This window comes from Chelonoidis abingdonii, chromosome 1 (genome assembly GCF_003597395.2).
Source record: "Chelonoidis abingdonii isolate Lonesome George chromosome 1, CheloAbing_2.0, whole genome shotgun sequence".
Taxonomy (NCBI): Eukaryota; Metazoa; Chordata; order Testudines; family Testudinidae; genus Chelonoidis; species Chelonoidis abingdonii.
This window is the reverse complement of record NC_133769.1, coordinates 86,499,256-86,510,034: the sequence shown is the minus strand read 5'-3', so window position 1 is coordinate 86,510,034 and position 10,779 is coordinate 86,499,256. Positions and strand designations below refer to the sequence as shown.

The following is a 10,779-nucleotide window of genomic DNA, read 5'->3' as shown; positions in this document are numbered from 1 at the left end:
AGCAAGCACTCGAAGAAGAAAAGATGGTTACTCACCTTTGTAACTGTTGTTCTTCGAGATGTGTTGCTCATATCCATTCCAAACCCGCCCTCTGTCGGAGTAGCCAGCAAGAAGGAACTGAAGGGCCGTTGGGTCGGCAGGGGTATATATCCGGCGCCATGGCAGCGCCACTCTAGGGGGTGACCCAGCTGACCCACCGAGTGTAGCTAGGGTAAAAATCTTCTGACGAACGTGCACGCAGCGCGCGCACACCTAATCGGAATGAATATGAGCAACACATCTCAAAGAACAACAGTTACAAAAGCAAGTAACGGTCTTATTCAGTTTCTCTTTCAGAATCTATTTCAGAAAGTGAAGTTCTTCCTCTTCTTACTAGGTCTCATAGCATCAATGACGTGTCATACCCTGTGTGAGACTAAAGATGAGACCTCTTCAACATTGGGTGACAGGAAACTTCAGATATGGAGTACACAATGTGAAGCTAATAATTACTATTCCAAACAATATCTAGAAAACTTTTTATGGTGTATGGATCGGGATCATGTAATGAAGGGAGTGAGGTTCAGCTCTCCATCACCTTCCATGATAATTGCAACAGATGCCTTGAAAACAGGTTGGGGTGCACAGGGCTCTGGAACCAACACAAGTCTTCCCTTTATATCAATATTCTGAAGCTAAGATCAATCCGGTTTGCATTCAGATTTTTCCACCTTCAGATGAAAGGATACATTGTTCAGGTAGCCACAGACAATATGACAGCAATGTATTATATAAACAAACGTGAAGTGCAGGCTCTTCCCTAGCTTTGCAAGGAGTCAATAAAGCTTTGAGAGTAGTATATTTTTCATGAGGTGTATGTGGTAGCTCTGCATGTAGCAGAATCCTTCAACCAGTTAGCGGACCAACTTTGTAGCAGAAAATCCTCCCACATGCACAAATGGGCCTTAAAGGATACTGTAACCAGGGACATTTTTGCTCTGTGGGTTACTCCAAATATAGATCTGGTTGCCACAAAGTTCAACACCAAATGCTATTTGTTTTGTTTGAGGGCAGGAGCAGACCCACATTCTCTAACTCAGGGATCAGCAACCTTTGGCACGCGGCCCATCAGGGAAATCTGCTGGCGGGCTGGGATAGTTTGTTTACCTGCAGCGTCTGAAAGTTTGGCTGATTGCAGCTCTCACTGGCCACGGTTCGCTGTTCCAGGCCAATGGGGGCTGTGGGAAGTGGCGGACAGCACATTCCTTGGTGCATGCCACTTCCTGCAGCCCCCTGTTGGCCTGGAATGGCAAACTGTGGCCAGTGGGGGCTGCGATTGGCCAAACCTATGGATGCTGCAGATAAACAAACTGTCCCAGCCTGCCAACGGATTTCCCTGATGGATCGCATGCCAAAGGTTGCCAATCCCTGCTCTGAAATTCTTATATACTGCTGACTAAACTATCCCAAGAGTGGGAGTGTGCAGAGGACACTCAAAGAAGAAATGAAGGTTAATTGCCCATAAGCAAGGTTCTCTAAATGGACTTTATATATTCACACTCTCTGTCCCCCTTCCCCTCTCCTGCAAAGTCCTAACTATTCAGGCTCTTCATTAGCAGTGGAAGAAACTGAGCCAGTGACTGCGGCCACACACCCCTTTATAGCCCTGCCCTCAGAACATGCTCCCATGCTGAGGGGAGGATAAGGGGTGTGTGTGTGTGTGTGTGTGTGAACATTCAGATAGGCACTGCTAGTTGAAGGCTGTATTGTTCAATAGCACCGGCTGGCATACATCCTAAGAATGTGAATATGTATCGTACGTCTTGAAGAACCTTGGTTACAGGCAAATAAACTTCATTTTTTTCTCTCACCTCCTTTTTGTTTGATTTGCTGCAGAGTGGCCTGCCAGAATTGCTGCTGCTGCTTAATGAGACTGTCCTGTTCTGCACTTGTGCAGAGCAGCAAGCTCCAGCTGGTGGGAGTGCATTCAGTCCTGAACCCCCTCTGAAATCTGGGCCCTGCTGTCCCTCATTTGGTACTCCCTCTGAGAGTGAGGCTCAGATGTGATCTTAGGTTAATTGTTAAAATACTACATTAATTTCTCAGCCAAGAAATACAGTGGTTAATTATGCTGATATATTTATTTGTTATGGACACATGGCCAAACCTTTCAGTGGTGACATTTTGCCGAATAGGATAGGAATTGCTTTGTATGCATTTAATTTACTACTTGCTATCCATCTTTAGGTGTATAAAAAGTGAGGGAGAAATCGAAAAGCTTCAAGCCAAACTCCTGGAACTGAAAAAAAAGCTGGACAATACAACTGCAGCAATGCAAGAGCTAGGCCGAGAAAACCAGTCGCTACAGGTAGAAATTACATTGTGGTGACTAAGCATGCCCTTACCAATATATAGTGATGAAAACTATTTTGACTTGAATAGTGCGTTGTCACTCCAGACGTGTTAAAATGAGGCCCAGTGCACCTCAGGAGGCAGTTGATATCAATGGGAGCTTTCATGTAGGTTCAGAATTCAGTCCATAGTTTGGACATCAGAAAGTTCTTTTTTATTTAAATAACTGTGAGCTGGCATTCTAACGCTGAGTCACCATGATTAATCCTCAGTGTTTTATCCTGACGCGTACAGCATGTGTGATGTAGTAGAGGACATTAATAAGGAATGGACTTGCATTTTAAAAAGTCTGTATTTGTTTTATTCATCCAGATCAAACACACACAAGCCCTCAACAGGAAATGGGCAGAAGACAATGAGGTACAGAATTGTATGGCCTGTGGGAAAGGCTTCTCAGTGACAGTCAGAAGGGTATGTGTGCCTTTGTGGGGATTCTCTAGAACTTTTTTTCTTTCTGAACTGTTTTGGAGTTGAAGCAAAGTTAAAGAACATCTTTAAAAGATACTCCTAAACCTCAGTACAGCTCAGAAACATAGATGGTTTGTATTGTTTCAGATGTTATAAATAAACTGCTCAAGGCTTTGTCTACACACAGGCTTTGTGCTGCTTTAACTATATCTGTGTATAACTAGATATAGTTGAAGTGCTACAACTGCCTCATGTGGACACAGGTTTTACCAATATAAAGGTACTGACATCAGTGTGGCTTGTTGCTGTAAACTTAAAGTCAGGCCTGATGTAAATGAGTGTAATTATGTTGAAATCAATGTGATACTCACTTACATCAGGCATGACTTTAGTGTGATATTTTGGTTTTGAAGTACTTTTTAATCACTGACTCGATCTAGAAATAAAAGATTTACACACAACTCTGTCAGTGTAATCCTGTCCTGCTTCCCCTCCAATGATTTGCAGTCCTTTGGTATTTCCTGAGTCACAGTTCAGGGAAACTGCACCTGTATTTCTGCTCACTGGTTCAGCAAGGGCACCTAGTCTTGGTTTCCAGCTCCCCAGGTGTTGCTTTTCTTGGGTGGAGACAGGAGTCTCTCTCTCTTCTGACCAGGGCATTCCCAGACTGGACAGTTCCCTGCCTTCACTGTATCAATCCCAGCACAGACAGATGCCCTAGGACACCAGACATCTGTATTTTCAGAGACAGATAACAGTGTAATTGCTACATATACAAGTTACCACACAGTTCTTTGTAATAAAATCCATTTTATTCTTATGGTAAAAAATATTACAGAGAAAACATACTAAAAACAGTAAAAGAACCTACGTGCATGCTATTAAGTTTGCCCGAATTCATCCCAGCTCTCACATGGGCTCTGGCAAGCGCAGTCATTTAACATCCCATCTTAGGGGCATCCTTGTGATTACAAGTTCATCAGAGCAGAACAAGCACATAGTCTTAAGAGGTCTCAGCAGGCAAAGTCTTTCCAAGGATTGGGGCCCTCTGTGGACCAGGGGTCCTGTCCGTTGGAAGAAGGCCCTGAGCCAGATAAAAACCGAGACTTTTGTCCAAAAGTCTTTTCTGTTGATCACTGGAGAATCCAGTTTGAACTAGTATATGCATTTCACCTAGGAAGGTGGCTTCAAAGACTGATAATGGAAAAAGTTCATTAGCAACCCCACCTTCCTACTACAGAAGGTGTATACAATGCCACAACAACAGATACACAATTGCATTTTTAATACAACATCCTCATGGGTGTTAACCTAATTCAGTAAGGTTTAATTTAAGCTTCACTGAGTTATCTTAATTCTATAAGATTTGTTCAGTATATTATAGGATATAGTCTATCACAACTGCTAATTGTATTGAATTATAGAGTGGTTTCAGCCATTTGATTAAGTCCATGAAACATGCATCTCATGGACCTAAACAAGATTAAGGGTAAAACTTTCAAGTAACTCTTAAATCCCATTAAAAGCAATTTAGGAACCTACAAGTCCTTAAAAGTCAATGAGACTTAGGCTCCTAAGCCACTTGAACACTTCTGAAAATGTTACCCTTATGCCCTTTAGAGATGGAATTGTATATAAATCCAAAGTGCCTTTTAGCCCCCAATATTAAAAATTTAAATGCACATCTGAAATGAAAATATGTAATTGTTCTGATACTTCATGTAGTAATTTATTTTCATGTACTGTGCCCACTATGCTGTATTGACAATTCAGTATCTGTTGTTTTCATCTTTCACAGCATCACTGTAGACACTGTGGAAATATCTTTTGCGCTGAGTGCTCTGCAAAGAATGCCTTAACTCCTTCTTCTAAGAAGCCTGTCCGTGTCTGTGATACTTGCTTTAACGACTTACAAGGATAACTGGTTATCTCAAATGGCACTTAAACGTTACGCTAGAATTAGAATTTCTGTTGATGCACTTCGTACAGCACTCAGACTACTATTCAGTTTGAACAATGATTGTAACACTTGCAAAATTTAGTATATTTTAAAATGTTTTATTGATACTAAGTAAAACTATTGTATTCTTTGTGAGACGGGCTCAGATCATCCTCAGCTTATTGCCATTTACCCAGGAAAGAGCTTTTATGTCTACTTTAGGAACACCTAGTTATTTGTAAATAAAGTTTAAACAGAGAAGTAACAATGTATTTTTTTAATCTTTAATTTTTGTGTTCAGAAGAAACATGTATGTGATATTGCAGTTTTTGTTTCTTTCAAAACAGTAAGTTGCAAAAATTTGCAAGGATTTTGTGTATCAAATATTGCTGTTTCAGTGGCATAATTAGATTTTAATTGTTGCATTTGATTGCATAACTAACATTCTTTTAACTCCCCTAGTAATTTCTTTAGGAGTTTTTCTCCTCTCTTGCTCTTGAATTTTTCTCTCTAAGGCTCCAATCCTGCAGTGAGGGCAAACACCTGTACCCACATGGAACCCTGCTGACCTGCAGGGGGTTCTGTATGGTCACAGCAGTCTGGCCACATAGCGTTTATTTCAGTATCAGTGCCTAAATCATCACCCAGCTACAGCATTTGGATATTGGAGTATCTGTATGTGTACTGTAAGGTACTTGCAATTGTACAGACAAGCTAGAAACAGGACTGCAAGTTTGGCTTCTGTTCTAGGAATGTTGCATAAAGCTCTCCCATACTGATTTATAGACTGGTTGAATAGAATATAACTTTCTAGATTTTCCTATCTGTGGACATATAAAAAAATTATCCTCAGTTCTATTCTTTTTCTTTCCCTACTAACCACGGAAGCCCTTAAAGGTCCTTGGTTGGTCTTTAAGGAATACCCAACTGTCCTATGCTAGATTTCCTACTAATGAGCAATATTTGGAGACTCAAGCATTTTATATGATCTTCTTTTTGTCCCCCACATTAACTGGAAGAGGTTGGAATTATTCTCTCCCTAACTGACCTGGTCTTTCCGCTGCTTCTCCTGAACCTGTGGTGCTGGCATTTTTCTTAATCCTGGGTCTTTCTTGGTACAATAGTTTCGTGATTTGGCCTGCTCAGAATAGTGGTTGAACCTGCTGCTGTTTTATTTATATACAAAACAGTCAGACTTAATTAAGAGATGAGGATATAATTTTAGCCTTCGTTACTGTCATATTTTCTTCTCCCTACTTGTGCTGAAGGAGTTTTTAAAAGTGATGCATATATGTACCTCTCTTTGTTGTGTAGGCCGAAAAAGTAAAATGTACATACCTGTAATTTTTCCTTCTCTGAAGTGGGCTCCTGCTGCTCTATGATCCATTACAACTGGGTTATTCCTCATCTTCCAGACCCATTGCCTCTCTAGCTCCCCTGCTAACTGCCCAAGGTAAAAAGACTTTAACTATAAGTTCTAATGAATAAATATTATGATCTCCATTCATGCCATCTTATTGAAGGCATGAATTAACAACCTCAGAAATGGTAGAGTAACCCTCAGTTTATTGAACTCTCCAGCCTCATGGTTGTGAAGACCCTGCTGCTTCTACAGCTGCAGCTTTTTCTTCTGCCCCATTCTATGTGACCTGCCCCTTGAAGAGATAGGGAATGTTTTTAAAACAAACAAACCTGCTTTCTGCATATTTATATAGGCAAGTATTAAGGGGGGAAAGAGTAGAGTTGGGCATGAGCACTCATGATTGAAGTCTCTTACTTATGCAGTAATACTCTGTGAGCATTAAAGCTTTTTTTAAAGTGGATTTACAGATATACAACAAAATTATGTACTTTCCTTCCTTAATGCTTAGTGCAAGATCACAGACCTGGCAGGCTGGTGGTCTGAGCAACTGGACACTCTCAGCAGTATTGCTGGCAGGCCAGGCCACTATGGTGCGCATGAAGGGAAAGTGGAAGGAGAAAAATTTAATCGCACCTCTGCCTGTAGATTCCAGCTGACATTGGTAAGAAAAACAATTGGCTGGTGTGTAGTACAAAGATATGTGAGGTAAAACCCACTGACCTAAAGGAGGCCAGACAGGAAAGGCAGTGGTAGGTTAGCAGAGAAAGGTCATGCTGCATAAACCAATGTGAAGGAGCTGAAAGGGGGAATATAGTCAGTGCTCAGAACCCTGAGTCTGCCTTGATATAGTGGTGAATGGTAATAAATATGGTGAATCAGAGCCATTGGAGTGGGGATTTTTTGAAACTAGTTTTTAACTGTAGGAGTCAGAACTGCCCTCAGAGAGAGGGGGCTGACAGAACCATTGAGGGGGAAGGGCTCAGCACAAAAAGAACTGGCTAAGGCTATTTCTGGAACAACTGGGCCAAAGAAGTCTGAAAGGAGTGGGAGGTCCTGCCCCATGGGATTTTCCTAACCCTCTGACTAACTGGCTGGATATCTTCCTTGGCACCATATTTCACCCCAGTCAGAACAGAAAAATGGCCAAGGACCTCTGACTTATTGCTTTCAAATACCATTTCCTGTTGGTGAACATAAATTAAGGCTTGCCTGCCACATTTCTGCTGTTGGAGTCAGCCCTTGCTGGTATGTTTGTTTCACCTTGGCCTGGAGTTCTGAGTAGCCTAGGACCACTGGCTTGGAGATCCTGCTGAGCCAGCTTCTGTTGCTGCATTTCTGCCCCAAACAGCTAAAGCCATATGCCACATTGTTGTACAGGATGGAAGGCAGTATAGTAGTGTGTAACTGGGTCTGAGCAGGAGCTCCTTTGATCTTAGCTGCTACCTTGCTATGTTTTCTCCTCTAGTGCTGGTTTCCTGCAGACTCCTGTAGTCCAAAGATCCTTCATCTACTAGGAGACACCAAGGAGAAAGAGAAATATAAAAAATTATAATGGAGAAAAGCTCCAAACTGAAGATAGAAAGACCTGGAGGAAGCACCTGCTTCTGTGAGCAGATTTGAGACACTAAAGAGTTAGAGAAGCAGTCACTTTTCTGACACACCTGCTGGTACTGGTATGTGACACTAAAGAGAGAGATGGGGGGGCGGGGGTTGTTTGTTTTTTTGATTTTAAAGAGAACCCTGTTCTTGAAAGATACGAACTAACCCAGTTGTAATGGATCCTGGAGTACCAGGTGCTTATTAGGAGGAATAATTTTGTCACTCTTTGAATGACTTAGACTGTTGAGATCATCTCACTGGAAAATCTTTTCTTAGTGAAGCAGGAAAAGATGTTTGGAAACAAAAATGTGAAGTAGCTTTTTGCAAATTATTGCCAAAAATGATTGCTGTTTGCCAAACTGTTGCTTGACATAAAATAAGTGACCCCTAAAGCGGAATATTCTCCAGAGCGCAGTAAGGGCCCCATGAAACTCAAGTCCTTTCTAGTTTGTTAATGTAATTTAAATGCAATATGGGAATAAATGCTTCTTACAACATTTGAAATTTATGACAAATACCTGGAGATCAGAAGGAAAATTCTGGAGCTTAAGACCAGAAGGAAAATAAACATTGTCTAGAGTGATGAGTGAAAGCTCTGTAATGACACTATGATTGGAAGAGGTTGAGAACTGATGAATTAATTCATTGCAACCTCCAAAAACCTCTGGAGGAGTAGGAAATATCATTGTCACTTGCACTATGCACTTTTTTCTTTCTAGCATAACTGAATATAATATACAATAAATGGAATGGCAATTTTGAATGCATAGATGTAGTAATCAATCCACAGTGGGAGATATTCTTAGCTGGATTGCTCATTGAACTATATAACTCCCCTTTGCTGTTAAGGGGAGTTGCACTCATAATTTCTCTGCACCCTAGGGGAGCATAACCCAAGGACACACATAACAAAGGAATTGACATGGTCTTTAAAAAGCACGGCTGTGTTTATAAAGCTGTATCTTAAGATTTAAAATGATATATGAATTGTACATATTTTAAAAAAAAATCATGCTAATCTGTTTTCATTCTCCAAGTAGGAACTCTTGTACTCACTTTAGATTATAGAGTAAGTTTGAAACTAACATATATACATAGTTACACCAGAAGTCACTAAATGGTTTACTTTTCAGAAATAGTAATAACAGAAAAGTAAAATTCTTGTAGAGAAACATGTACCTTTATTTGTCAGTCCCGTCTCCCCTCCCCCTAGGGGCTCTAAATAAAGCCATTTGCATTTTTAGAGAGAGAAAACATAACACACCACTTACTTTAAGATTTTAAGAAAACAAAGAGATTTACTAGTAGTAAACATTAACCATTTCTGCTTTTGTTCACAGCATACCGTATTATACTATGCACTCATCATACAGCAGGTTCATGAGTATCTTTTCACTGGATTACATAGAGGACATTTGAAGATATTAAATAGGAAAACTCTCTGATGTTTAACCTCTCTGAACAGTGTTGTTTTAGACGCAAAAAATTTGGTGAAGTTTCCTCTCCCCCCGCCTCCCAAATTTAAAAATAAAACCCCAGTCTTTTTTGCATGCTTTTTGGGGTGGGGATGGGAGTTAAAGAGGTGAAGAGAGTGGCTTGTGGATAATATGTTCATTGTTTATATGTCAACAGGCCAGTGCTGGCCGGTCCAGAGCTCCTACTGTTGGCTCTGTCGCAAAGTACTTTGTTGTATCACCTTGTTAAATCCCAACTCCTGGCACCAAAGGGATATTATAAGACTGTCTCACTGGGCTAGTGAATACCAGAACTTTTTATAGAAATGTGTTCAAAATGCTGCTTGTATAGGATTTATCACTTTTGTAATAAAATAAAATAAAATAAAAAAATAATCTAGCCCACCACTCGATGCCATATATGATTTTATTTAAACTACCTCTCAGTGTGTAATTCAACCAAGTAGTCCAGTTTAATAGGGTTTCCTCACTGTAGTGTTATGTAACAGTTATAGTGGCCAAATTTGCAAGTGTCTGTCACCCAAAAAAAAAAAAGTAGTCTTTTAGTCTTTTTGTGTATATTTAAACAGTATCCACTAATTTCTAATTATTGTAGACTTGGTCGTTCTTTTTTATTTCTGTAGTTTTAATCCTACAACTCTAGCAGTTGGAGAGGAAATAAATCACTACCACAAACTTTCATAGTTATGGTCTGTTGGGTTACAACAGTGGTATAGGGAGCTTTGTCATAGCATCATCCACTAATTAATCCACTCTTAATTTAGCCTTTTTTTCCCTGCACTCTAGATACGAACTTCATGAATGGATTTCTGTAGTGGACGCGTGCTACAAATTATATTGCCTTGATTGCCTCTTTTCTGAATTTTGATGATCATTTTATTATCGTTGCAGATGTGAATATTGGGCATAAAATTGAATAATTTTCTGTGTAATTGTATAAAATAGAATTGAAAAAAAGCTTTATGTTTTTAACCCACTCTTTAGAGATAATGTATTACGTTTGCCTTATGATGCAGTTTTACCTATGGAACACTGCACTTCTTTTAAACTGGGTCATACACTCCTAATGGGCATACTACAAAACTTAACGTGTGTGTAGATAGACTTTGCATGAACATTTTTTCATCAACTTGATTTCTAAGTCTTACTTTCAGTGTTGTGTTTACTAATCGTGATCATGTAGTTGTGCCTTACATTGTGATAGAGTTTAGTCCAGTATGCAGTGCAATTCCTAAACTCTGCAGTTGGGTGGTGACTAAAGTTGTGGACAAGAAAATGATACCATGCATCAACTAATTCTGTATAAAGTATGATGGACAGATGCTTGTTGAAATGTTACTTTTGTTTTCTAATCTGCTAAAGGAATGATAATAAAATTAGATCTTTCTAATAGACCAGTTTTGTAATTTTCACACTTGTCCCATCTTAAACAACATTATTTTGAACTGTGGGTTGTATTAGTTTAAAAACTGATTGTCAGGAATCCAGAAACTGGAGAGCAGACTTGGCTTTCCATTTTCTTGCTCCTAGAGGAACTGCCAAGAAACTTTTCACTATTGCAAGGAGGTGATAAGGGCCATTATTTAATCAATTTCAGCCTTCAG

At 39.9% G+C, this 10,779-nt stretch overlaps 1 protein-coding gene across 4 annotated transcripts in view; it reads left to right on the top strand.

Annotated features, from left to right (window-relative positions):
- Nucleotides 1-10,567, top strand: part of EEA1 (early endosome antigen 1) — a 158,981-nt gene extending 148,414 nt beyond the window's left edge. For 3 of the 4 annotated variants that reach the window (XM_032765128.2, XM_075066940.1, XM_032765120.2), the window contains 3 exons: nt 2,227-2,347; nt 2,704-2,802; nt 4,598-10,567. In XM_032765128.2, coding sequence (XP_032621019.1) covers nt 2,227-2,347; nt 2,704-2,802; nt 4,598-4,720 — 343 coding nt within the window. In that variant the 3' untranslated portion in view covers nt 4,721-10,567. Of the gene's footprint in view, nt 1-376; nt 738-2,226; nt 2,348-2,703; nt 2,803-4,597 lie in introns of those variants that run through there. The other variant, XR_004371641.2, reaches the window with a different exon arrangement.
- The last annotated feature ends 212 nt before the right edge of the window (nt 10,568-10,779 follow it).